Source organism: Rhodofomes roseus (assembly GCF_022264815.1).
Source record: "Rhodofomes roseus strain CIRM-BRFM 1785 chromosome Unknown C8Q71scaffold_9, whole genome shotgun sequence".
NCBI lineage: Eukaryota > Fungi > Basidiomycota > Agaricomycetes > Polyporales > Fomitopsidaceae > Rhodofomes > Rhodofomes roseus.
In genome coordinates this window covers 352632-378401 of record NW_025952965.1, presented here as the reverse complement: position 1 = coordinate 378401, position 25770 = coordinate 352632, and the positions used below count along the sequence as shown (strand labels likewise).

The 25770-nt window shown below is 55.8% G+C and overlaps 9 protein-coding genes across 9 annotated transcripts; 4 read left to right on the top strand and 5 right to left on the bottom strand.

Moving 5' to 3' along the window:
• Positions 1 to 931: 931 nt before the first annotated feature.
• C8Q71DRAFT_796491 (Pep3/Vps18/deep orange family-domain-containing protein) lies at positions 932 to 4722 on the bottom strand (the record flags this gene model as incomplete). The annotated part of the gene is made up of 11 exons (XM_047925682.1): positions 932 to 1414; positions 1469 to 1799; positions 1853 to 2454; positions 2507 to 2842; positions 2897 to 3094; positions 3146 to 3313; positions 3370 to 3584; positions 3639 to 3743; positions 3796 to 4477; positions 4530 to 4654; positions 4710 to 4722. The coding sequence occupies 11 exons, from the start codon at positions 4720 to 4722 to the stop codon at positions 932 to 934; spliced, it is 3258 nt and encodes a 1085-aa protein (XP_047779228.1).
• Positions 4723 to 4882: 160 nt separating this feature from the next.
• C8Q71DRAFT_583694 (UreD-domain-containing protein) lies at positions 4883 to 6245 on the top strand. The gene is made up of 2 exons (XM_047919513.1): positions 4883 to 5198; positions 5253 to 6245. The coding sequence occupies exons 1-2, from the start codon at positions 4974 to 4976 to the stop codon at positions 5970 to 5972; spliced, it is 945 nt and encodes a 314-aa protein (XP_047779227.1). The 5' UTR covers positions 4883 to 4973; the 3' UTR covers positions 5973 to 6245.
• C8Q71DRAFT_899715 (MFS general substrate transporter) lies at positions 6100 to 8260 on the top strand (the record flags this gene model as incomplete). The annotated part of the gene is made up of 6 exons (XM_047928789.1): positions 6100 to 6673; positions 6734 to 6944; positions 6996 to 7062; positions 7112 to 7660; positions 7717 to 7835; positions 7887 to 8260. Exons 1-6 carry the CDS (start codon positions 6458 to 6460, stop codon positions 8258 to 8260), a joined length of 1536 nt encoding a protein of 511 aa, XP_047779226.1. The 5' UTR covers positions 6100 to 6457.
• Positions 8261 to 8568: 308 nt separating this feature from the next.
• Positions 8569 to 11103, bottom strand: C8Q71DRAFT_707218 (ATP-dependent metallopeptidase Hfl; the record flags this gene model as incomplete). Its single annotated transcript, XM_047920549.1, has 4 exons — positions 8569 to 8746; positions 8799 to 8894; positions 8947 to 9248; positions 9307 to 11103. The coding sequence occupies 4 exons, from the start codon at positions 11101 to 11103 to the stop codon at positions 8569 to 8571; spliced, it is 2373 nt and encodes a 790-aa protein (XP_047779225.1).
• A 147-nt stretch (positions 11104 to 11250) lies between these two features.
• Positions 11251 to 13738, bottom strand: C8Q71DRAFT_583881 (histidine phosphatase superfamily). Its single transcript, XM_047919516.1, has 9 exons — positions 13622 to 13738; positions 13276 to 13569; positions 12810 to 13218; positions 12668 to 12756; positions 12594 to 12612; positions 12187 to 12542; positions 11918 to 12130; positions 11783 to 11856; positions 11251 to 11731 (listed from the first exon to the last, which is right to left on the bottom strand). Exons 2-9 carry the CDS (start codon positions 13460 to 13462, stop codon positions 11399 to 11401), a joined length of 1680 nt encoding a protein of 559 aa, XP_047779224.1. The 5' UTR covers positions 13463 to 13569; positions 13622 to 13738; the 3' UTR covers positions 11251 to 11398.
• A 625-nt stretch (positions 13739 to 14363) lies between these two features.
• On the bottom strand, positions 14364 to 16904 carry C8Q71DRAFT_583826 (histidine phosphatase superfamily). Its single transcript, XM_047919515.1, has 9 exons — positions 16584 to 16904; positions 16349 to 16525; positions 15882 to 16290; positions 15734 to 15822; positions 15654 to 15672; positions 15242 to 15597; positions 14977 to 15189; positions 14837 to 14910; positions 14364 to 14784 (listed from the first exon to the last, which is right to left on the bottom strand). The coding sequence occupies exons 1-9, from the start codon at positions 16588 to 16590 to the stop codon at positions 14452 to 14454; spliced, it is 1677 nt and encodes a 558-aa protein (XP_047779223.1). The 5' UTR covers positions 16591 to 16904; the 3' UTR covers positions 14364 to 14451.
• An 865-nt stretch (positions 16905 to 17769) lies between these two features.
• On the top strand, positions 17770 to 19677 carry C8Q71DRAFT_583514 (protein serine/threonine phosphatase 2C). The gene is made up of 8 exons (XM_047919512.1): positions 17770 to 18035; positions 18092 to 18161; positions 18215 to 18593; positions 18656 to 18795; positions 18859 to 19005; positions 19058 to 19087; positions 19148 to 19218; positions 19271 to 19677. Exons 1-8 carry the CDS (start codon positions 17924 to 17926, stop codon positions 19552 to 19554), a joined length of 1233 nt encoding a protein of 410 aa, XP_047779222.1. The 5' UTR covers positions 17770 to 17923; the 3' UTR covers positions 19555 to 19677.
• Positions 19678 to 19799: 122 nt separating this feature from the next.
• On the bottom strand, positions 19800 to 22465 carry C8Q71DRAFT_707080 (gamma-glutamyltranspeptidase; the record flags this gene model as incomplete). Its single annotated transcript, XM_047920540.1, has 17 exons — positions 19800 to 19954; positions 20007 to 20196; positions 20255 to 20350; positions 20414 to 20496; positions 20561 to 20575; positions 20637 to 20687; positions 20747 to 20786; positions 20842 to 20904; positions 20961 to 21025; positions 21082 to 21095; positions 21161 to 21303; positions 21359 to 21655; positions 21715 to 21745; positions 21794 to 21893; positions 21943 to 22103; positions 22157 to 22223; positions 22306 to 22465. 17 exons carry the CDS (start codon positions 22463 to 22465, stop codon positions 19800 to 19802), a joined length of 1731 nt encoding a protein of 576 aa, XP_047779221.1.
• Positions 22466 to 22867: 402 nt separating this feature from the next.
• C8Q71DRAFT_899675 (Alpha/Beta hydrolase protein) lies at positions 22868 to 25264 on the top strand (the record flags this gene model as incomplete). Its single annotated transcript, XM_047928788.1, has 8 exons — positions 22868 to 23161; positions 23220 to 23327; positions 23382 to 23506; positions 23559 to 23668; positions 23722 to 23748; positions 23807 to 24238; positions 24330 to 24435; positions 24489 to 25264. The coding sequence occupies 8 exons, from the start codon at positions 22868 to 22870 to the stop codon at positions 24967 to 24969; spliced, it is 1683 nt and encodes a 560-aa protein (XP_047779220.1). The 3' UTR covers positions 24970 to 25264.
• Between the last annotated feature and the right edge of the window lie 506 nt (positions 25265 to 25770).

Below are 25770 nucleotides of genomic sequence, written 5' to 3'. Positions count from 1 at the left end.
ACACACGCGGTGGTCCCAAGGTGGTCCAAACAACTGAGACTCATGGCGCTGACCTACTGCCGGAGCCCCATAGGCCGGGCATGGGTCAGGGCTGTTACGAGATTGGTGGGAAATCGGGAGGGCAAGTAAGGTGGGGAGTGTCATGACGATGAGGCCGAGGATCATGGGGTGACAGACGAGTGTGGCACGAGCATCATGGTGCACTGCTAGTCCATCGGAGTCAGTACTCCCTACACTGAAGATTCGGGTATCCGACTGCTCACCGATCGAAGTCCGCAAGAAGCATCTCGGGATGTTGCCGTATAGCACCCAAACAGCACCTGCAACACGTAACAGCACTCGCCAACGCCTTTTTATACTTCAATGGATGTGAATTGATGGCGATTATCATTGGATGCTGCTCAGCGACCATGCTAAATACCGAAATCATCGGGACCATTGACTCATTCCGATGTTCTCGGGCGCGCGGTACAGCGCACTGCCACTTATTGCCGACTTGGTGGGCGACAATGCGTTAGAGGTTGAATGGGGCATTCCTGCTCTTCAGGTATATGGTGTTTGTTACAGAGAAAGACTAAGCAATGAGAGGACCACCTACCTCCTGTGCCCGTGACGGAGCTAACTTACCCGCATCAGTTCTGAGAGATGCAACGCTGCTCGTCCCGAGGCCCCGAATAAGCATCCCGAGCTGCTGTGCATTGCCCAGCTTGAGTGCACGGCGATCGTTTCAGTCGTGTAACGACACCCTCATGCCACCGGAGCCTGTTTGACTGGAAGGAGCTCAGTTAACCCACGTATGTGCTGGATAGGTCGGCGGGCTTGTGCCCCCGGTAAGGGAAGCCTGTGCATTAGAGCAGTCAATGATTAGAGCAGTAACGAGGAAACGCAAAAGATAATCAAGAGTAACGAGGAAAGACCGCCGCTATCAACCTCATAATGTCCAGCTCGAATCCACTTCTCCCAGCTGTACGAACGGCCTGTCCAGACCAGCGACGACGCTCTCGCACAACGGACAGCTGGCAGCGAGTACGTCTTCCAGCTCCTTGCGCATTCGCTCGATCTTGGCCGCATCCTTCTCGCCACCGACGCGCTTCGTGGCACCAGTTCCGATGCCAGGTATCCAGCCAGCAGGCGCAGTGACTACGCTGGCGAGTGCGTCCGGAATGATCAGGTCTCGCAGGCGATCTCCGGCGGACAGGAGATTGCGCCCGAGCGAGGCAGCACCGCGAGTGCCGTTCTGACCAACGCCGAAGTTGGCGGACAAGAGTGTTCGCTGTGACGTAGGTTGTCGAGGTGCAGTTGAGGGGTTCATACTGTTGGTCCGGTCCAATGCGCCTTTCTGCGTCAACTTCATGAGTTCCGTCTGCAGGTTGACGATACGCCGTAGTGCGTGCGCAGGAAGATACTCCTTCGTCTAGAAGAACGTTAGGGGTCTGCACACGACGGATGAACAGCATTTTAGACTCACAAGACCAATGAGACAGTCAGCGTGGAAGGTATGTCGGCACGGGAAGACGTAGAACTGTCTTGTGAAGAGCGCCTGATGGCATACAGAGCATTGCTCTGTAGAGTCGATGGTGATGAAGCGCTTCTGCAGTGCTGCAATGTCCTGCTTGATGGCTTCAGCGTTGCGAGTTGCTTCATCCATCTCTGCCTTCAATGTGTCGATGTGCGCCGAGTAGTCCTCGAGGGCGGTACAGATCTCGTCCTTGAAGTCGTCAATGACAACGAAGTCGGGGAAGAAGGGCAGAATGTCTTCGATTTTCAGCAGCTCGGTATTCTCGAGGAACCGCATGGCCCTATATGCATGAATCGTGAGTGATGTGCGAGGAAGAACGCTACGGTCACATACATCTTGATGTCTTGCTTATCCTGAACCACGTATTTCGCGATCTTCAGCCAGAGCTTCTTCCGTAGCTGGTCGTCATCCTCGGGCATGTCCGCGTTGATCTTCGCCAGCTCCAGATCGCCCTTCTCGAGCGCAAGGTCGACGCTGCTTTCGTAAAGGCCCATCTTGGAGTAGATATGCACACAAGGCTGTGTGCGGCCAGCCTGCTTGCATAGCCGTAGTGCGTAATCCAGGTCGTAGTATGGCTTGCCAGTGAGAGCGTCTGACGGTGCCGACGACAGAAAACGCAGCAGGGGTGCATCGTCGTCGGGGTGGGTTGCCCCGGAGGAGCTGGACGATGACTGAGGAGAAGGGGAAGCGTGGAAAGTGACGATGAGGTTATGGATAGTGGGCGCGGTGTTGCCCTGTTCGAAGATGACGTGGTTGAGGTAACGGATGGCCTGGTTTGGGGAGAGGGGATCGCGGGGTGTGTGTTGTAGTTGTAGCAATGCAGGGATGAGGCGGATGGGATCGAGGGATGGCTGCCGTAACCAAGACTCGACCGTCTCCTTTGGCGCATGGCGAATGAGAACAGGGCCGAAGCGATAGTACAAGTCCAGATTTGCCTGAATGTTACTGAATTAGCAACATTCGACACCAGAGACCCAGGTAGCTCACCTGTCTGGCGATGATATCGATGGCTTTAGTCCAATTTTCTTCGAGAACCCAATGCTCGACCACTCTTTCGTAATCACCTACAACTATTGCGTAGTGAAGGTACATATCGGTCCGTCCGTGCCCTTGGATCATATCATACACCGTCCTGGGATCCAAATTCGCCTTGTATGTCTGGAAGAACTGACGTAGGTCGTCCTCCAAAATGGCACGTTCGGCTTGCAGGTTGTCAACGTCATGGGTCACCGACTCTGACGCAATGAGGTCGTCGAGTTCGTTGCACTTGCTGAGATAGAACTCCACCAGCCACGTCGCGAGCATCATCCTTTGGGACAGGTCCTGGGGTTGTCGAGTCAGCTCTTGATCGCCAGCCTGTGTACTCGGTCTACTCACCGTCTTTCTGGTACGTTCCAAGCGAGACGTGATGTATGAGCGAAGTGCATCCTTCTCGCCAACATCGAGGAACTTGAGAGTCACTTCTTCGAAGCTGACCGAGCACTGAGAATAGCACTGTGCAGACTGGAAATATCGTCCCTCATCGAAGAATGCCTTCGCCTGAGCCGACATGACGTGGTCTCGTTGTGCTGCCGTCTGTCGGAGAACGTCAGCCTGGACATACCAAGTATGACACCCGTTACGCACTGTGGTATACTGGAGGGCCAAGTCATACTTGCCCTTCTCCAAGTAAATCTTCCACACGTCCCGATGCTCATTCGTGACCACGAGTTCGAACAGCGATTGGTCCGTGTATACCCAGTACGTCTTCCGCACAGGATCTGCAGTCACTCCGCGGATCTCCTCGTTGGGTTTCTTGCGACACAGATCAGTTAACACTCCAGTAGTAGAGTGGAGCAAATTGGCTGTACCAGGGGCAGCATTTCTTCGTATGTCAATTGTTCATTGAGATTCGAGATGCCGATAATCCTATCCCTGTAGAGGAGCATGAAATGGAACTCGGTTAACGCTATCGACAGCGGCATTCCTGAGGCCATGACACTCGGATAAGGCAGTAATTGAGCACCGTCGATGAGATCGTCAGAGGTGGACTCATAGTTCAGCGCCCCATGATAAATGCCAGGTTCTGATGAAGGACTACATAAGAAAGGATGGTGCATGACTGAGACGATAGACCTACGAGTCATCCATCCGAGGTACTCAGGCAAGGAGTGTGCTTGATCCGCATTGGAGCCATACGTGTGGAGTTCCGAATGGTCGATACTGCCAGGAAGCTCAGAGATCGCTTAGTTGTGCAATATCAGTACCATTCACCACCTTCCGAGGAGATGACTGACTCGGTGCCGAATCCCTGTAACTCGCGAACAAGCCAAGGAATACCCTCCCCCCGTCGTCGCCTTTCCTGTCGGGTACTCCCACGAACTGGTATATTCTCGTCGGCGTGGTGATAATGACATGGGCCTTCCGTGGGTCCGAGGGCGGGAAGAAGTCAAACTTGAGACCAGTGACAGGCTGACGTTCCGGAAGGCTGTAAACCGGCTGTAGGTACCTCTCCTGCGACTTGAAAAAGTCTTCCTCAGCGTCGAGTACTGCCTCGAAGACCGCACCACTCTTGGTGCCAACGAGCATCTCACGCGTGGAGGTAGAGTGGGAGGAGGAAAGCAGCGCAGCCTTGTTCCAAGCAATGCTCTCGACGACCATCTTCCACGACTTGAGCTGCCGTGGTTTCTTCCATCCTCTGTAGAGGTACCAGTTCTCTCCTTGAAGGGAGGTCACAACGAGGTGCCTCCCCGACGGGTCCAGGAAGAGTTTGTAGACGGAGAACTCGGTCGGCTTGCGAGGAATCTGGATCCTGACGACCTGCTCGGAGCGCGAGAGTTCGATTTGGACAACGACGTTGTTGGCGAGTCCCATGGTGAGCACGTCGGACGAAACCGCAAGGGCCAGTAGCGGCGCGGGCAGTGTGTACTGTACACGACCGAGTTCGAAGAGCGGCGCAGCAGGTGCTGCAGCCTCAACCTGGACAAGTGTGCTTAGCTTAGAGTACAACCGTAAAGGTGCGGTAGCTTACTGATGCTCCAAGACCTTCTACCACTGCCTCATCCTCGTAAGGCATTGGCTCGAAGCCCTCGTACTGCACCTGCGGCAGGGATGCTGGTGCGTGTGGGAGACCGGGCAGCCCAGCATGCTCAACATCTGCGCCGGAACATCAGTTTTCTCAACTTGACCACAAGAGTCTCAGAACGCGTACAGTCGTCGAGCATCTCCGTGAAGTGAGGCAGGCACTAGCGTAGATGCTGCTCAGTGCTGTCAGCGTCGCGGTCGGGGCGTGTGGCGGCGGCATCCGTACACAGGGCGCGTCAGGATCACGTGCGCCGTTATCACGGCGCGTCGCGGGCGGCGGACGATCTCTCTCTAAGACTCTGCGTCGATGTTAGTTTGACATGGTCGCCCGCTAAGCCCCAGCGTGCAGCACTTCCTCAGTCTCAACACAATAACTTTGTTCGCCCCGAGGATGGATCCGGGCACAGGACGGATTGTCCTCCGGAAACATGGCTCTGAAGCGACCTTCTCCGAGCTGTCCTATGTCTACCCTCTCAAGTTGCTTTCGCCGCGTCTCTCACCGCAGAACGCCAACGCAGTATATGTTTTGACATACGGCGGCGGGTTAGTGGGAGGTGATCGCGTCGAACTGTCGGTCGTCGTGGACGCAGGGGCAGCTCTGGTTATGTTGACTCAGGTTCGTCTATTACCATATCTCAGACTCTCCCTAACCCACATCTCGTGCACAAAGGGCTCTACGAAGGTCTTCAAGAACAGACCTGGGCACAGATTATCTGCCCGCTCGCAGGGGACGCTTTCGGACGCCGTCACTACACAAAGCCTAGAAGTCTCTGTTGCACGCGAAGGCGCACTGTTCTTGCTCCCTGATCCGGTGACATGCTTTCGGTCGGCAGCATACAACCAGGTACAAATCTTCCGGATCGACACCTCCGCATCCCTCGTCCTCTTAGACTGGGTGACGTCTGGTCGCAAGTCGCTCGGAGAGGAATGGGCCTTCTCGCGATACTACAGCATGAACGAGGTTTGGATATGCGATCGACCATTGGCGAAGGACGTCCGGAAGGCGAAGGACGCCCGGAAGGAAAAGGACGTCCGATTGGTGAAGGACGTCATGCTTCTGGAGGAGCAAGAGCCAGTCCATTCCTTGCCACTACGGACGCTGGCCGACTCCCTCGCACCGTATTCATGTTATGCCACCCTCATTATGTGCGGACCACTGGTACAGAGCACGTTGCGCTCCCTCTCAACGGAATACGCTCAGGTGACCGTGTTCAAGCATGCTTCTCCCCCAGACTTGCTATGGTCGTTCAGCGTGATAGGAGACGGTACAGCTTGTGTGGTGCGGGTGGCAGGAACGGAGACGGAGACGGTCAAGGACTGGCTGGGTGAAAGGCTGGCGCCGTTCGAGGGTGCGATGGGTCCTGACCTGTATCACAGGGCCTTTGGATAAACGAGCAGGCTCGGAGGGAAATCGAAGAGCATGAAGACCACCCCGTCGGTATCTCTTCGATCTACATCTACGATCATGCCGCCGCACAGATCCAGATCCTCCGTCGTGCGCTCGTCCGACCGTCAGTGCCGTTCGAACAGAGTAGACAAGGTTCACTACCACTCGTAGGTGCGATGAACTGGCCACCTGCTAGATCTGATCACGTACAACGCCCCCACTACTTGTGCATGTACACCAGCATGACATCGGGAAGGAGACTGTGGCGGCGTCTAGTAGTCCCCGGTATCCTGGATCTTCGTTGATCTCGCCAAGCGCACTGCTGCCACTGGCCTGGTGGGCCTCAGCGCACCGCTGGCTCCTTCTACTTATCGTCGTGCAGACTCCACGATCCCCCTTATCAACCCCATGACACCATAAGAATGGCTCCCCGCAAACCCGTTCCGTAGGGTCCTGCTGCTCGCCTCCTCGCCGTGTTCCCTACAGTCATGTCACCATCATTGAAGACTGTGTCTGACGAGAAGGTACTCGCCGACCCGGAGGTCGTCTCAGTTGCGCAGGAGAATGTCTACCGCCCCGAGGTGGACACTTCCGGTGTGAATGAGCGTAAGCTCATGTGGAAGATCGACTGGCACACCGTCCCATGGTTGGCGTTCCTCTACTTCCTCAACTCCCTTGACCGGGGGAATATCGGCAATGCTAAGGTCAGCAGTAAAATCATCACGGCTAACTTAGAAGCGTCGTTAACGGTCAATGTCTTACAGTTGTATGGCCTCGAGAGCGCTCTTCATATAACGGACAAGCAGTACCTGATCGCGCTTACGGTCTTCTTCTTTCCCTATGCTCTGTTTGAGCTGCCCAGCAACTTGGTGCTCAAGCGGTTGCGGCCGTCACGATGGCTGGCTTTCATTATGTTCGTCTGGGGTATAGCAACGACACTTCACGGAGTCGCTCATAACTATGGTGGTCTCGTCGGTGGGTGGCCAACGAACCTTCCAGCAAGCCGGGTATCTGACTCTTTGGTAGCTCTGCGTGTAATCCTTGGATTGGCGGAAGCAGGGTTGTATCCCGGCATTGTCTACTACCTGTCCTGGTATGTACACCCACCTCACAGTTTGGTACCCATTCTGACGGGTTTGTAGCTGGTACAAACGCACCGAGCTAGGCACGCGAGTCGCTGTATTCTTCACGTCTGCCACCATTGCTGGTGCCTTCAGCGGCTTCCTTGCCGTCGCCATTAATAAGATGGATGGCATCGGGGGCAAGCCTGGCTGGGCATGGATCTTCATCCTCGAGGGTCTCTTCACCGTCTGCTGCGCCGTCGCGACGTACTTCATCCTCTCCGACTTCCCGGACACCGCCAAGTTCTTGAGCGAGACGGAGCGCGTCTGGGTCATCCGCAAGCTACGCGCGGATATGAAGTTCAGCGCCGGCGGCGAGAAATTCAAGGCGAAGTATGTCAAGCAGAGCTTGCTGGACTGGAAGACGTGGATCGCTATGGGTATCTACATGGGCTTCGACGGTCCGCTCTTCGCCTTCTCGCTTTTCACACCGACAATCATCAACCAGCTCGGGTACACCTCGACTACTGCGAACCTGCTCTCCGTCCCTGTCTACGTGTGGGGGTGCATCGTGACGGTCGTTGTGGGCTTCCTGGGTGACCGTCTGGGCAAGCGAGCGTTCATTAACCTGTATGCTGTGTCAGGTCTTCGCTGCTACTCATTGATACTTACGCGGCTCCGGTCAGGGCTTTATTCACGACGGGCTTGGTAGGATACATCATCCTGATCACCTCGAGGAGCGCCCCTCTATCCTACTTCGCTGTCTTCCTAGCCATAGCCTCGATTTACCCCACTGTTCGTGAGTGTCATCGTAGCGGGGACCATGACCTCGTACTGACTTCGCTTCGCCTTACAGCTAATTCCGTGGCATGGGTGTCTAGCAACGTCGAGGGCTCGTACAAACGTGGAGCGACGCTGGCAATGGCCATCGGCTGGGGCAACCTTAATGGTGCGGTTAGCTCGAACATCTACCGCGCCGTCGACAAGCCATGGTACCGGCTCGGCCACGGCATCGTCCTCGCATATATCTCCATCGGCTGGATATGCTCACTGGCCTTCTACTTCCTTCTCAAGCGCGAGAACGCACGCAGGGCGGCCGGCGAGCGCGACGAGGTCATTGACGGTGTCGACAACAAGCACGCGCGCGAGGAGAACGGTCATTTCGCGAGCGTCGAGCAGGCGAGGGAAGAGAAGGGCGACCAGTGGAGCGGGTTCAAGTACTCATTGTAGTACCTGCAGGCCTGTAACGACTGTACGACTGAGGGGAGGATAGGCAGTATCCTTATTCGTAGATCTATCACAAAACCAAGATATTTCGCTCTTGTCAGTGTAAGATATCCGGCGTGTTGTTGAGGGCTGCCAGGACACACTCACTCGGCAATCCCAGCGGTGTGCACAACGAAAGTGAATTGCTCATGAGTAGTGTTTATGTGCTATATGCTATCTACAGATGCAATTTGGTACAAATGCGACCAGTCCAACGGGAGAACCATCCAACATGACCACAGGCAACAGGACAGCGTATTCAGTCGACGATGCTATAGCCTTGGCTCCTCCACCCGTGATGTTGCTGCTGGTGCAGGCGCCTTCTCATCGGGTGTCTCGAGTGGTGGCGGCGCACTGCTCTCCCGACTCCGGTTCTCGTCGAGCCACTTGTCCATGTCGTCCTTGCGGTTTGCGAATGGTCGTGGGCCGAGGAGCCTGATCATGTCCTCGCTAGAAGAACGGTCAGTCGATCTCACTCTCAAGCTGTTGGACATGAACGAACCGAGTGATAACTTCGCGCACTAGCAGCAGCTTGGCCACCTTGTCAACATCCTCCTTGTGCTTCGTGAGGAGTCCTGTCGTCCGCTGATGCGCATTCCTGAGGTGTTTGAGTCAGCCACATGTTCCTGTGTACCAGAGACAACACGTACACAATCATCTTGCGGACCTCCGCATCCAGCATCTCGCCGGTCTTCTCACTGAACGGCTTCTGCAACCGCTCGTCCGAGGCACTCGCACCACCATAGCTGACGGGTCCGACGACATCGTTCATACCATAGTTCGATACGGCCTCGAACGCCATCCGGGTGATCTTCTGGAGATCGTCCTGCGCGCCCGTGGTGACGTTCCCAACGCCAAAGAAGATCTCCTCTGATACACGTCCACCAAGCGTCATGCATATCCGGTCCAGCATTTGTGGGATGGAGAGGAGATAGCGGTCAGGGGGGAGATACTGTTGAGATGTCAATCAGTCGCCAGAGTCGCCAGAGATAAAACCGCGACAGACTCACCTGCGCATATCCAAGTGCGCCAACGCCTCTTGGAATGATGCTGACCTTCAGCAGAGGGTCTGCGTGCTCCAAGAACCAACCGCAGATTGCGTGGCCAGCTTCGTGGTACGCAACCGTCTTCTTCTCGTCGGGGCTCAGCAATCTGCTCTTCCTCTCCAAGCCGACGATCACCCGCTCGATCGCACTCTCGAAGTCCGACTCCTCCACCACTTCGTGCGAGTTACGGGCTGCGTGCAGCGCGGCCTCGTTACACACGTTGGCGATGTCGGCACCGGAGAAGCCAGGCGTAAGCACGGCGAGCTTATGCGCGAATGTATCGATCTCCGGGAGTCTCTCCGACAGCTTCAGCGGCTTGAGATGCACCAGGAAGATGCCCTTCCGTCCGCCAACGTCGGGCCGGTCAATGGCAATGTGCCGGTCAAACCGACCTGGACGCATGAGTGCAGGGTCGAGTACGTCTGCCCTGTTCGTACCGGCAAGTACGACGATGTGCTCGTTCGTGCCGAACCCATCCATCTCGACGAGGAGCTGGTTGAGCGTGTTCTCCCGCTCATCGTTACCGCCCATTGACCGCTTGCCCCCACGAGCCTTACCAATGGCGTCGATCTCGTCAATGAAGACGATGGCCGGTGCGTTCTTCTTCGCCGTTGCGAAAAGGTCGCGAACCCGAGACGACCCGACACCAACAAACATCTCCACGAACTCTGAGCCGGATACAGAGAAGAAGGGAACGTTCGCCTCTCCCGCAGTCGCCTTGGCCAGAAGGGTCTTACCGGTACCAGGAGGCCCGGATAGGATAGCACCGCGAGGGATCTTTGCACCGAGCTTCTCGTACTTGGCGGGCTCCTTCAGGAAAGATACGAACTCCATGACCTCCTGTTTGGCCTCGTCCATACCCGCTACGTCCTTGAACTTGACCTTCACGGCCGTGTCCTGGTTGAACATCTTTGCACGAGACTTCCCAAAGCCCAAAACACCGCCGCCGCCTCCGGTCCCACCGGCCTTCCGTGACAGGTATAAGAGGACACCCGCGAAGAGGAGTGTGGGCGCGAAGTTCATCAGGTAGCTGAAAGCAGAGACCTCGTCTTGGTATGCGACAGGTATCCGCTCGTGCGAAGGGATACCCAGCTCGCGCTGTGCCTCATCGAGTTTGCGTTCGAACGCCTCCACGGACCCTATGGAGAAGTGGTAGTCCCCGCCGCCCAGAGCCGCGCTGGGGTACATCGTGCCCGTCGCATTGGAATGCAGCTTGACGCGGACCTTGGTCCGGTTCACGACGGTGAGCTTGTCTACCAAGCCCTTGTCAAGGAATGCGGTGCGGAACTCTTGCCAGGTGATCTCGCGGGAGGAAGAGTTGGATGAATTGAGAGCGTACAATACGGCGGCGGTCGTGGCGAGGATGACGAGTTGGTTGCCGTTGAAGTTGGGTTCGTTGTCCGGTGGAGGGGGTGGTCGCTGTTCGTTCTGGTTGGAGTCCTTGTCGTCCCGACGGTTCTCCTCGTTCTCGTTGGGCCTCTGCTGCTGCTGTTGGTGGTATCGCTGGAAAAAGCCTTCGAGGCCCTTCAACGGCTCCTCCTTCCGCTGCTCAGCCGCACTCTGCTGCTCCTCCGACGGCTTCTCCTCATCCTTAACCTCGCCATCCTTCTTCCCCTCCGTCTTCTTGTCCGAGGGCGGCTTCTGCTCCGGCGAGGGCTTGTGGTCGCCGGGAGTAGCGAACGTGCGAGCGAATCTTGTCCGTGCTACGGGGGCCAATCGCCCGCGCCCGAGGGCGGAGGCACGGAGAGCACGAGTAAGCATGGAGGTAGGGGAGCAAGAGTAGGATGGAGGACGTTCCCGCCCTCACGCACGCAACCCAGCGGCTTGGACCCGACTCTGCCCCGAAATGACTAACGCCGCCCCTAGTCTAGGGTTTCTCGGCACATGACCGCGTAAGCACGGCGCGCTCACAACGCATGCGCCATCCCTCGAGTCAGAAACTCTCTTCAATTGCATTCACGCAGAGTGGATCGCAGGCCCATAGAGTTCATTTCATGCGCTTCGTCTCTATAATACTAGCATCTCAATCCATCATGCTATTCCGCTCCCCTCCTTTTCACTTCAGCATTCGGCCGTCAATGATCGTGTCCGCGCTCAGCGCCGGTGGGGTGTAGTTCGCGTAGCAATCGTACACGAAATTGACCTCTTCGATGCGCTCCAGCATGCCCTCGATGAAGTTATCGAGTAGGCATAGGCCATTCGAGTCAGGTGTCTCGCAGTGAGAGATACCGGTGAGTGGCACGACGCCGTCGTTCAGCAGGAAGCGGATATAGGACGCAGACTTCTTAGCAGAGCCTGTCTCCGCAGTCGGGCTGACGGAGGCCGGGCAGGATACCACCTGCGCAACGAGGTTCGACGTGAAAGGTGCGATGTCGTGGACGTGGTAGGTCTGCACCACCGTGAGTCAGGCAGAGAGACACTTGTGACGACGAGAACTCACTTGGTACGCAGGGATGCGATCAATCGGGAGAGGGCCATTGGCAGCCAGAGTCGTGAAGTTCAATGCAGTGATGACTGCGAAGAAGTATCAGCACGCCGTCCGAAGATACGGAGTGTCGTCCAGTGAACGACTTACTACTTGCAATCACCGTGTCATGACTGGCGTCCACATATATGGGTTGGGTCAACGGGAAAGTTATGTTGCTGCCGTCGAGGGTACCGTTCGTAGACGTGTCGAAGGTTGTCAGAGGCGTCTTCGTCAAGCGTGCGACGAGCTCCTGGACGTAACCGATACCTTGGGCTGCCGCGGCGGGATTTCCGGGGCCGTCGCCATACCAGAACGAAAGGTCTGCGGGGATGATCGTCAGTATGTCATCGTCTCCGCAAATCCATAGTCCCAGTCACCAATAGAGTAGTCAAAGCCTCGCCACTCTTCGTCGGTGAAGAGACCGCAAAACTGCGAATAGCCAAGGGCTACGGTCTCATAGGCGCATAGTTGCTGCATCGCGTACACATCGCTGGTCGTGAGGTTCAACCCCGTGATGTATTGCTGGAGTCTGGAAGTCGTCGCGTTGAGGTAGACTTGCGTCCAGTTGCCGGATGCGTAGCCGCCGAGGTCTCCTGCAACAGCGTCGTTCGAGTTGGGGCAGGCGTTCCAAGGAGCGAGCGTGTTGTTGAAGCCAGACGACTCGATGATGATCTCTTGGTGGTAAGAAGTCTGATAGTCCGGAACGCCAAAGAAGCCGGCAGCGAAGTGGATACTGCAGCGGTTCCGTTCAGCTATTCGCCATAGCTCAGATTTGACGACTTACGCGCTCTCGACCATCCTGTCTGTTGTAGATTTGAGATTTTGTAATGTAACTTTGTACAGGAAGTGTAAACTCACTCTCTGAAGTCGTACGGAAGACAGGCAGGTCCTTGAATTCCGTCAGCAACTGACCATACTTGACCCTGAAACCAACGCCGAGATCAAATCTATGGGAGGATATCAATACCAGACACGCCGGAAACAATGACACCCAGCTTACGGTTGCTGACGACCGAAAGGTGTTAGGATCTCGGCTCCGAGCTTGTACGTCCAAGTATTCAAGAACTCCAAGGGACCAGTCGCGGAGAAACCAGAGCCCGATGCTGCACTCTGAACAGTCGCCGCAAACGAGGCCGGGGCAGAGCCTGAGGTTGGATACCGAGCACCGTGCCTATGCAACAGGTGAACTTGTTCGAGCTCGCATCCTGATGGGATCTGAGGATCGGCAGTGGGGAGGCCAAAGGCATCGCTCCCGACCGAGAACCAGGGACTGAGGTTACCCCAGGACCGAATGACCTGGAACGGGGTACCTGTACCACTGTACGGAGTCTGCGGTGCTACAAGCGGGTATGCGTTCGTGTTCAGCGCGGCCACGGGTGCAGTGGCAATGGCCTCGGCCTCGGCACCAGCTTGACATACGGTTAGTGATCACGGACTTCAGCTTCAGTAGTGAATGATAAACATACTTGGAGTAGGTCCGGGATAGCCGACTTGCTCAGCGTCCGGGAAGTACGACTCATCCGTGGTGACTGTTGCCCCAGGAGGAGGGTACACAGCGGACATGGTCGACCCCGCGAACGCTGAGGCGGACTCCGCGGCGGGTGCGGCGAATGCAAGCGGCAGTACGCTCAGGAGCAGGAAGGCAGTGACCATCTTAGATGTATCTGGGACTCGGGAGAGCTGAGAACCACGGCATGAAGCATCGTTCTGTGTGTATTTATGCTTTCGCGGCGTGCATCGAGCCGCGAAGCCCAAGACTACTGTGTGCGACGTGAGATGCGCGGGCCGAACCTGATGATGAAAGCCTATTACCTCGAGCTGATGAAAAGGTACGGACCGAGGGTCTAGTAGTACGCACGAGCGTCGACAGGGCCAATCACAGTTGATGACGCCCACACGTAGGACTTTCTAGGGGAGATGTGTCTCCTAGATGGCCGCAGTGAGAGACAGCGCGTGGGTGATTTCACTCTCGTGCTTAAAATTACAAAGTTCCAGGGAAGTTGCAGTACTGACGCCGTCATAGACGTACCGCTTGCGTAGGCTACGCTCTGGCCTGGCACGCGATAGACATTAATTGCTTATTCCATCCTATTTTGAGAGTATCATAAGCCTTTCGTGAAACCAAGACGGGGGTAGAAACAGACCATAAAGCCGACGAACGTGCGTGCAGCCACTGGCATTCGGGTGATGAGACTGTAACACATAATGGTTAATGTTGTTTGATGCCGTTGAAATGGGACAGGGAGATGCGAGCATAAACATTCGACGGGTGTCCTCGACTTGACTGTGCAGAAGGAGAGGAACGGACTAGCAGTGCAAGTGTGCAAGATGGTTGAGACGAAGTTGGAGGTACAGGCAAGTCCGCGAATCGCGGAGGTGTGTGCACGCGCCCACGTGGGTGCGAAGAGCGCGACGCGTTCAGCCATGTCTGAACAGTGTTCCGTGAAGGCATCTCGGGATTCAACATGACAGCCTTCCGGCGCGTCCACGGAGTACTGCCCAATCGTAGGAGCCAATCGAAAGGCACAACTCATTCGTGACATTTTTGATAGACACACGTTCCCTGCTATTCCGTTATTGTTAACTTAGTACTGGACCTTTGCTCGCATCCCTTTGTTCCGCCATGTCTGAGCAGCCCGATGTTACTGAGGTGCTCGGCCGTCGATGATGTTGTCTGAGCCTGGCAATGGTGCGGTGTAGTTGCCGTAGCAGTCATAAACGAAGTCGACCTCCGCAATGCGTTCCTGCATGCCCTGAATGAAGTTGTCAAGCAGGCACAAGCCGTTCGGATCAGGTGTCTCGCAGTGCGAGATCCCTGTCAGTGGCACGACACCGTCATTCAGCAAGAAGCGGATGTACGATGCCGAGCCGGCGGCTGCGCTAGTGTTGCTGACAACACCCAAGGATGCAGGGCAGGACAACACCTGCGCGACGAGATTGGTCGCAAAGGGTGCAATATCGTGAACGTGGTATGTCTGACCGGTTTTTGAGTCCTCTGAACAGCTGAGGGAAGTGGACATTACGCACCTGGAAGGCAGGGATGTGATCGATCGGGAGAGGACCATTGGCCGCGAGGGTCGTGAAGTTCAAAGCAGTGATGACTGCGCAGAAATGGTTCAGCCTGCGTTATGGTGACGAGGTAGCTAGCTCGAGCTAGGAAATCTTACTGGTGGAGATAGCCGTGTCATGGCTAGCATCAACGTATATAGGCTGGTTCAAAGGGAATGTGATGTTGCTGCCATCGAGCGTGCTGTTCATGGACGTGTCAAACGTGGTGAGAGGCGTCTTCGTCAGGCGAGCCACCAGCTCTTGAACCCAACCAATGCCCTGTGCTGCGGCAGTCGGATTGCCAGGGCCGGACCCGTACCAGAAATCAAGATCTGCGCACGAGTGATTAGCATTGCGTATGACGGAGACATCGTCCGCAATCACCGAACGAATAATCGAACCCTCTCCACTCCTCTTCGGTAAACAACCCACAGAACGCCGAGTACCCGAGAGCGACGGTCTCGTATGCACACAGCTGCTGCATGGCGTAGATGTAGGTCGCGTTGAGGTTGAGGCCCGTCACGTACTGTTGCAGCCGCGATGCCGTCATATTAAGGTAGACAAGTGCCCATCTTTCCGTGGCGTTGAGACCGAGGAGCCCTGCGACGTTGTTATCGGAATTGGGGCAGGAGGGGTTAGGCGAGAGCGTGCTGTTGAAACCACCACTCTCGATGATGATTTCTTGGTGATAGGAAGTCTGGTAATCTGGAACACCGAAGAACCCAGCAGCGAAGTTGAGGCTATACGACATATGGGTAATCCATTGATTTGGCTGCACTGCCCAAAGGATACTCACGCGCTCTCAACCATCCTATCTAGATTTCCGAATCATTACATGAGATTGGTGGTTCACTTTACTGTTGCGAATACACTCACAATTGGAGGTCGTACGAAACACAGGCAGATCAATGAATCCATTCAATAGTTCGCCGTATTTGACCCTGAAGCCGACGCCCAATTGGAACCTATGAACGGAGAGATGCATCAGTTGCACCATATTTACTAGCTAGTTCACTAGACTCACAGCTGCTCACGGCCGAATGGTGTCAGGAGCTCGGCGCCGAGTTTATATGTCCAGGTGTTCAGAAACTCCAGCGGCCCAGTAGCGGAGAACCCGGTACTATTGGCCGCGGCGTGAAGGTGCGCCGCGAATAAAGTAGGTAGATCGCTAGAAGTCGGATATCGAGCGCCATGCCGATGAAGCAAATGAACTTGCTCGAGCTCGCAGCCGGCTGGGACTTGAGGGTTGGCTGTCGCAAGACCAAAGGCGTTGCTTCCCACGGAAAACCAAGGACTGAGATTTCCCCACGAGCGGATGACTTCGAACGGTGCGCCTGTGCCGCTGTATGGAGTTTGTGGGGCTAGCAGCGGATATATGTTACTGTTCAGTGCTGCAGCAGGTGCAGTGGCGATGGCCTCCAGTTCAGCGCCAGCTGAAAATACCACACGTCAGCTTGAGGATGGTGGGGTTTGGTACGTGGTGATACATACTCGGGGTGGGTCCAGCATATTCAACCTGTGACGCATCAGGGAAGTACGATTGATCGGCAGTTATGGTAGCCCCAGGAGGAGGGAACACATCAGACACAGTTGAACCAGCGAATGAAGAAGCAGACTCCGAGGCAGCGACAGTAAGCGCAAGCGGTAGTGCACTACACAGCAGGTAAGCTAGCACCATCTCGTACATGCGAGGAGCCTGGGGATGATGATACTGCTGGACACTCACATATCATCACTGCCTTATATACCTGCACGTAGACGAAGACACGGGGTCAAGGGTTCTGTTGTGCTGTGGCGCGTGATGGGTGTCAGAAAGGACGCGCTGTTCGATGTAGGACACGGGCCGGGGATGGCATTCCAAATAATTCCGTTTTGTTGTACCCCTCGCCAAAAAAGGAGGGCGTCGGGCCTTTGCCCGGCATTGTATTTGGGTGTCCCACACGCTTTGCCGATTGACCTCGCCCACCAACCCCGGTCTGAGTCGCTTTGAACGGTACTATGAAATCTAGTGGAATTTTGATGAAAACACATTGATGATATCGAGTTCGACTTGTCACGCTTTTCACGGAGGGTCCTAGCCAAATGGAATTAGCTGTCATCCATCGTGGTGAATAGCTATGCTACAACTCGGCGAAGACGAGGTGGGGTGCATGTAGCCGATCATAAGTAGTTGGGGACGCTCACTCACGAGAGATACAGAGGTTCAGTACGACGTGTCCATGTGCGCCGCGGAATCAAGCCGCAAACGGGAGCGTTCGAATACACTTCCCGCAGTGACGGAGTTACAGTGTTTCTAGAGTTGTGAGAAGTTTCCGATGGCACGGTCGATCGACAAATACCACATGAACCCGTATGTCATCCCCCATACTTAGTTCAAAGCAGTTGACTTGATGGGCATGCGGTGGGCTACAACTGTCCGGCAGAGGCTGGCCGTCAAATCAACGGCCAATTAACGGCATACGGCACCGGCCTAGTCATGCGCCCAGAAGAGACTCCATCCAAGCCTGGGGTGATATTGTCACCGTACGCCTGCACTTGGGTGTGAGTAGCACGAACTTTGAGGCGAGGCTCACATTCAGAGTACTCACTGGCAGGGAGCCGATGTCGACCGAGTCTCAAGAGTCAAGACCTCATGGATCTCTTCCACAGGTTGCGGACTCGGAGTCGCTATGTGGTACTGGTACACACGTCCAGCGGAGAAGTCAAGGCCGCCGAGTCACGCGCTGAAACAAGTTCGAGCGAGCGTAGTTGCTGCCGTCCGTAGTGTGTATACTCGTGCACGAACAGCGCAATGTCGTGCATGAGGCGAGATGAGCACCCAGAGCACAGTCTGACAATGAGGTCGTCGTCCAGTCCGAGTCGTCCGACTCTCCGAATCCCGCGAGTCGCGGAGGCGCACGTGCACGTGGGCGCGACGCGTTTCCCCGCGTCTGCTTTCCGTTGACGAAGCAGCGGCCGGCTGCACACACCCTGTATCCTCTCCTCGTCGGCCGTGACGGTGAGGGTCCTCCTGTGCGCCAACCGCAACTGTTTCCATGCCGCGGTCGATGGACACGTTACGCGCGCATGGCTCTACAACTCCCACCTCTTCTACGGCAGACAAGGACTCCTCTCTTTCCTCTCAGTCGACTCGGCGGCATTGCTCGGTACCACGATTACATCCGCTTCTCGGCACCTAGTGCGTGTGTCTATGGACAGAGATATGTGACAGGCTTACAGCATAGGCCCTATCAGATGGTTCCGCTCGCATCCCCCTCAACAGCTCGAAAGTCATAGGCGTGGCAAATTCTCGAGGCGAGAGAGGGTATGATGGATTGACAAGGACTAGATGCGTCTGCTGAGCGGTGTACCTCGCAGCTATCAAGAAGACTTCTACGCTTGCTCAGCGCTCTCTCTCGACCCCGAAGAGCTTCGCCTGAGCCTCAAGAAGGCGCATCATATCGACTGGGATCCCTCTGCGCTCCCGCCTGCACTCGCACGTCAGGTTCTCTTCGCAGGGGTATACGATGGCCACGGCGGCTCTACTGTATCTCAATTCCTACGTCAAGAACTGCATGGGCTCTTTGAGAATGTGCACAAGTCTCAGATACCCGAACTATACGAATGGACGCTTGAGCTAGGAGGATACTTCAGACGGTGGAGGGGTGGGGCCCTTGCACCCTGGATAGACCCCGACGCCCCGAGCGCCCAGTCAGAGCTCGATCTGGAGGCGAGGGCTACGCTTGCGTTCTTCGAGGTCCGTACTGATGCCATTGGACCGTGTTTCAGTGCTTACAGAAACTTCGGTGCTCCCATTAGGTTGACAAAGCTCTCTTCGGGGAGCATGCAGCAAGGGACTGTGGTGCTACGGCCTCAGTAGTCCTACTGCAATGTCTGGACAATCCCGTCACTCCATTCTTCACCGCTCAAAAAGTCGCTCTTACAGTCGCTCACGTCGGGTCAGTGCATCCTCCAGCTTACCTGTCGACCCTCCCCCCCTCTGACAGCGGCGAACGATACAGCGACACTCGGGTCTTGTTAACCTCCACTAAGAACGGCGATGTCATGCCCATGACCGAAAACCACCACGTCGACGCTCGAGTGGAAGCAACTCGGCTGCGTCGGATGATGGGTAGCGGTCAGTCCATGGACTCGTTCGGTGAGACTAGGTGAATACAATCTTCATAAATGTTACGCTCCCTTCTGATTGAAGCGACTTAGGTGGATGGGTGCCTTGGCAAACACTCGCAGGTCTGTTGATGTCCCGGTGCACGATATCCGCATCATTGACAAATCCATTCTCATATACAGCCTGGGCGACCTGAAATATAAGCGCTTCGGCGTGACACCGGAGCCCGAGGTGCGGACCAAGCTATTGAACGGTAAACATACCTACCATTTGCTTTATACCACTGAGTCCTCACATCCTAATAGGCCCTGAGTATTCGCATATTACCCTGCTCTCCGACGGCATCTCGTCAGTATGCTCGGATCAAGAAATCTCCGACCTCGTTCGTGGCTGCCCCACGCCAGAGTACGCCGCGAAACGCATCCTCCGCTACGCAGAGGACATGGGCAGCGACGACAATCTGACGGCCATTGTGGTGCCTCTCGCGGGCTGGGGCGGGATGACTGGCGAAGACCGTACGCGAGACCTGCGACAATATCGCCGGAAACAGATGGAGGGCTCGGAGAGGCACAAGCCTCGGTGGATGTGAACCCTTGTGGCCAAGCCCTTCGGCGCCGATCTGGCTGTCGCTGATATGCTCACTTGTCGACTGTACTCCCAAACCCATGTTGTAACCTCCAAACAATCTCGGACTGCCTAGGCATATTCTTCTACCCATATCTACACTCTAGCCGCATACACTACGCACACGGATACATTTTCATCCTGTTTATACATTCACAACCAAGATATGCATCAGACCTCCCGTCTAACCCATACAGTATTCCCTTGCGACTAGATCTGAGGCGAGGCATGCCCGTCCGCGCGCATATCCGACCCAGCACCCCAGACGGTCTTCCCCGACGGGTCGACAATTTTCTGGATGACCTGTCCGCGCCCAAACATACCACGTCCGGCGCCGGTCACCGTGCGCGCGTCGTGTCCCATCGCTTCACTCAGAACGTGAGCCCAGAAATCGCAGCCATAGGAAAACGGACGTACCGCGGAGCTTGTCGACAACCTCGGTAGCGATACCATCCTCGAAGTATACTTCGCTGTTGACGTCGCCTGCCTGCCCACCCGCAAGCGAGTCGGGGCTCCCGGCTGAGATGCAGAAGCGCGGGGCGTCGAGCGAGGCTTGCGCCGTGAACCCGCGGAGCATGTTGAGCAGAACTTGGACGTGACCTTGGGGCTGGACATTGGCGAGGATTCAGTCGACGCGTCGCAAGTACATTTGAGAGGGGACAAACCTGCATGAATCCACCCATGACGCCGTAGCAGAGGAAGAGTTCATCACCACGCAGCGCCATCGCAGGAATAATGGTATGGTATGGGCGCTTGCCACCCTAGCAAAGAAGGAATGATGAGCACATTCCGTCCCTGGGATGATACGGGAAAGCGGAACGCACCTGCAGTGCGTTGGGGTGACCAGGGGTCAGGTAGAAGTTGCTACCACGGTTCTGCAGAGTGAACCCACAGCCCTTCGGGACAGCTGTGTGCATCGACGGATCGACGGAGTTAATCCTCAGGCTCCCTTACACGGAGCTCAGTCTCACCTCCAGTGCCGAAGCCTCCATCACGGTTGCCCTGTTCTCAGTTCTGAGCCAAGTCATGTGCTACAGTCAGACTCACCGGCATAGTTGCTCTGGATGTAGCTGCAGGCGTTGCCCCATCGGTCCGTTACTGGAGAGCGCAGTCGGAATCAGCTCTGCATGCAGTGTAGATAATGAGGGGTCAGTAACCAGAGAAGTAGACCGTGTCGGATGAGAACATGGGGTTTCCCTGTGCGTCTCTACTTCAGCTTCAAATGAGATTCCAGTCAAGAGAGCGCACATACGTGGACGACATTGTGGTTGCATTTTTCTGGATCAAACAACCGTGCCCGAGTAGCGAGATATTCCTATACGCATGACATGTTAACACAGAAGACGACCGGCGCGGTCAATACGAGAGCACCTTGCCCAGCATCTCCTTGACGGGGATGGTTAGAACGTCTGGATCGGTGACGTAGTGCTGGCTGTCTGTAGTGTCATTCCAGTCAAGCAAGGTTTCCTCCGTATACGAAGGTCAGACGCACCTGCGAATGCCAAGCTATTTCACGGTGATTGGTTGAATGTTTGTTTGCATGTCGCCTATTATATGACGGCGACACTCACCGAAGGGACTCGACGAGTGCATGGAGGTACTCGGCAGAGTTGTGCTCCATCTCGAGCAATGACTTGATCTTGCCTTGCGCTTCCATCTGCTCTAGGATACCCAGAGCCATCAAGGCCGTAATGCCTTGACCGTTCGGAGGGCACTAATTTGCCGCTCAGTCTCTGCCTCCAGGACAACCACTAAATTATGAGGCTAACCTCGTAGAGGGTCACTTCATTGTGGAAATTGTAGCTGATGGGCTCCACGAATGATGTTTCGTGTTTCGCCAGATCTTCAAGTTCCATGACACCGCCCTTGCTTTGGATGAGCTCGACGATCGCCTCAGCTACGCGCCCTTTGTAGAAGCCATCCTTGCCCTGCTCGGCGAGGGCGCGGAACGTCTTCGCGAGGTTAGGCAGCTGTACTATTTGTCCGGGGAGCGGTGCCTTCCCGTTCAGAAGCATCTCGTCCGCGTTCGGAGAGGCATTCTTGATCAGGTCCTCTGATCGTTTCCACTGTGCATTTGTTTAGACTTGCCTCCCGTTCGTCAGATGCAAAGTAATCCCCGACTCACGGCGAATGCGTGGATCTCGGACACGGGCACCCTAGGATCCTGTTAATACGAGTTTGTCTTCTAACGTTATCAAACGTACCCTTCCTCCGCGAGCCTGATGGCTGGGTCCAGAACCTCTGCCATTGTGACCGTTCCACTACCGAACTTCTCGACGGTGTCGACCCACGCGGCCGCCGCACCTATATTCGTCGTTTGAGAGGATCCCTTCGGCCTCGCCACTGCACTGACCTGGTACGGTCACGCTGTTGAGGTCGGTGACTGGGATAGATCGCCCAGTTACGCCCCGTTCGCGCATGTACTCGATAGACAGCTTCGCGGGAGCGCGCCCAGAGCCATTCATGGCCTGAACGGTCTTCTTCTGCGCATCGTAGAAAAGACAGAAGGCGTCGCTGCAATGTCGCGCTCAGTATGGGCGAGAATGAATGGCTGCGAAGGATCGCACCCGCCGATGCCACAGCAGCTGGGCTCGGAGACGTTGAGCGCGGCAGAGACAGCGACGGCCGCATCAGCTGATCGTGATCAGGCGCGACACGGCCCGCGTAAGGAGTCGGTCAGCACGCGTCCTTGCCCAGAGCAGCCATCCTCTCTCACCCGCGTTGCCCCCCTTCCGCAGGATCTCCAGCCCAGCCTCCACCGCAAGCGGCTGCGACGCCGCAACCATGCCCTTCGTGGCGTAAACCTGCGATCGCCGGCTTGCGAACCGTTGGAACACAATGTCCGGCTGATTGACCTTCGTCCAGTCGACCTTCATCTTTGCGACCGTCGGGGATGTGTCCTAGTGGTGGAAAGAAGGTTGTGTCGTCGAGGTGCACAGCTGACTGCTCCTCAAGTCGGTGAGATATCCGCTCACAGATAAGTCTTGTGGCCGTCATGGTGCATAATCTATAGACCCACCGAGTCATTCACTCGGCCTCCCGCTTCCCTGTCTGCCGCCGGCGGCGAATAACTATCCGCGATCTCGCGGTACAAGACGCTATCCCCGCGTGTCGACTGCCATTAAGTTGTCAAAGATTTCAATGCACTATACACTCGTTGCTCATCGTCTCGTGTCTTGGACTCAATATTACCAGAACTCTGGCCTGATATATTGTCTATGATGGAGACAGGCGCTGCGGTCATGTATAAATCCTCTGGTTTCAGGGAGGTGGTCGACATGATGGCCTCGGCATTCAGCTCGCTCTCAACTTGCTTCCTGGTGGTCACGGCGGCATTCTTCAGCCATGGCATCGCCGTGTCTGGAGAGGTCATTGCACCGAATGCCACCGCTCTGAACGGGACATACGTTGGTCGCTACGTCGCAGAGTACGACCAAGACTTCTTCCTGGGGATACCGTTTGCGCAGCCTCCTCTCGGAGATCTGAGGTTTGCGCATCCTCATTCACTCAATACGTCGTTCGACGGCACTCGGGACGCGACATCTTACAGCTCCGAGTGCGTCGGGTACGGTGTGAGTGCCACAGTTGTAATGATTGGAGAGTTGAGATCCCTAAAAATAGTTCATGCAGTCCGACCAATGGAATTATCCCATCAGCGAGGATTGCCTGTACTTGAACGTAGTCCGACCTGCAAATTACTCCGCCTATGAGCCATTGCCAGTGGGCGTATGGATCCATGTGAGTGCTGATTGGCGTGTCGTGTATGTAGACTGGTGACTGAGATACACTCAGGGAGGCGGATTCTTTGAGGGTGGCTCCCCAGACCAACGTTACAACTTGTCCTTCATTGTTCAGAACAGCGTGGAGATAGACAAGCCCTTCATTGGCGTCTCATTCAATTATCGCCTTTCGGCATGGTTAGCAGAGTGCTGACTGATGCAGTGATATTTGTACTCACTTGTGCGCTAGGGGCTTCCTCGCTTCTGGTCAACTTGCGGGAGAGGGTACCACCAATGTCGCTCTTAGAGACCAACGGCTGGCTTTGCACTGGATCCAAGAAAACATTCGCGGATTCGGAGGTGCGTCCCCTACTGCTGGCGAGTCGTCGCAAATCGCTCACTATCTCCCTTAGGTGACCCAACGAAGGTCACGATATGGGGTGAGCTCCTAGTCGCTAAAGTACGGTGTGCACGAGTAGTCATGCCGTCTGCATATAGGTGAGAGTGCGGGCGCGATTTCTGTGGGTTTCCATCTCGTTGCATACAACGGGCGGGACGACAAGCTCTTCCGCGGTGCTATCATGGAGTCCGGCAATTCCGTCCAGCAGCAGGGCATGTGGACTGCAGATCACTACGACGCCCCTTACCAAGCCCTCGTCGACAACGTGGGCTGTACGGACTCGATTGACGTGCTTGGCTGCCTGCGCAGCGTGCCCTTCGTCACGCTCAACGCGGCGATCAACACGACGAATGCGACGGTGTGGTCCCCCATAATCGACGGCGACTTCGTGGCGAAGCTCGCGAGCTACCAGCTCGAGGCGGGCGACTACGTGCACGTACCCATCATATCCGGTGCGAACACCGACGAGGGAACTGCGTTTGGTCCCATGGGCATCAATACCACCGAGGAGTTCTTGACTTACATCACGAGTGAGCAATCTAATGAGAATAATTTGTACCGTGTGCAGATGGCTGACGCGTGCCTACATAGACGGCACGGGGCTCCCCCGTACCCCACTAGCTCCTGCTCTAGCTGAACAGATCCTCAATGCATACCCTGATGCTCCCTGTGAGGGCATTCCGGCCGACCTTGAGTGCAAGAGGCTGAACGGTACCTATGGATTGCAGTATGCATATGACTCACCTTGGAAAACCTACAACCATTGACACGCACCGCTAGGTACCGCCGCACGTCTGCATATGCAGGGGACGTAGTGTTCATCGCGTCGCGCCGCCTACAATGCCACACCTGGGCAGCAGGCGGCACCCCCGCATACTGCTACCGTTTCAACACGCGCCCGAACGGCATCTCCCTCGAGTCGGGCGTGACGCACTTCCAGGAGGTCGCCTTCGTCTTCGACAACACGAACGGGTACGGGTACGACATGGTGCCGGACCCGTTCGACGGCGTGCCCGAGAGCTACTTCACGCTCGCGAAACTCATGAGCAGGTCATGGGCGAGCTTCATATACGACTTGGACCCGAACAGCTTCAGGCCGAACGACACCGTCACGCTGCAGTGGCCGGTCTACGACACTGCCAACCCGCAGGACTTCGTGTGGGATGCGGATCTCACGGAGCTCGCGTTTCCTGAGCCGGACAACTATCGCGCTGATGGAATTTCGACGATCATCTCGTTGAACCGCGCTGTCCATCGCTGAAGACACCGGCGGGATTTACCTCCAGCGTCACGGACTTGATCACGAATGAGTGGCCGGGAGCGGAGGTGGCAAAGAGAGTGTCTTTTAGCGAAAACACGTACTACTGACTTCTCAGAGTTGTACTTATCCGATTCATTGCGCACGTCGATGTGGCGGCCCAGGGATGCCATGGACGGCCTATTGGTGTGATTGCACAGGGTCGAGTTGGAGCAAACCGGTAACTAACCGGCAACTGCACCCTGCAAGTCGAAGCGCTGTACAACAGGGTTCCTTCCATGTGGTTCAGCACGGTCGCAGATATTCTGACAGGGTAGACGGCGATGGACAAGCACAGCTACACACATCGACGAAGCGCAGTCACCTGGCAACATACTTATCATGAGCAGTCGATATGCTTTCGACTTGTAAGTACGTATACTCGGGGAGAATTACTGGCGAGGCCGAAGCAAGAACCGCAGAAGTAGCAACTCATCATGAGCACAGTAGCGCAAACGCACCGACAGGGAGAAGATGACGCGAATCCCGACCCGGGGGACTCGTCGTTCAATCGAGCTATAGCCGACAAAGCTTCGGCACATCTGACAACATTCGGTACTATGAGACGTTTCAAGCACGCAGCTCTTACAAAAGTTGGACAGGACAGCCTTGGGATGCCGGACGCGTGGCTGAAATGACCCTCCCTAGACAGGACGGGGTGGCATTCCTCAGTGCTTGAGCGCCGGTGACTAAGTGTCCCGCACCATAGGCCGATTTGTCTGCTAGCGAGCTGTCGTAAGTGAGGTCGCGATTTCTTGCCGAACG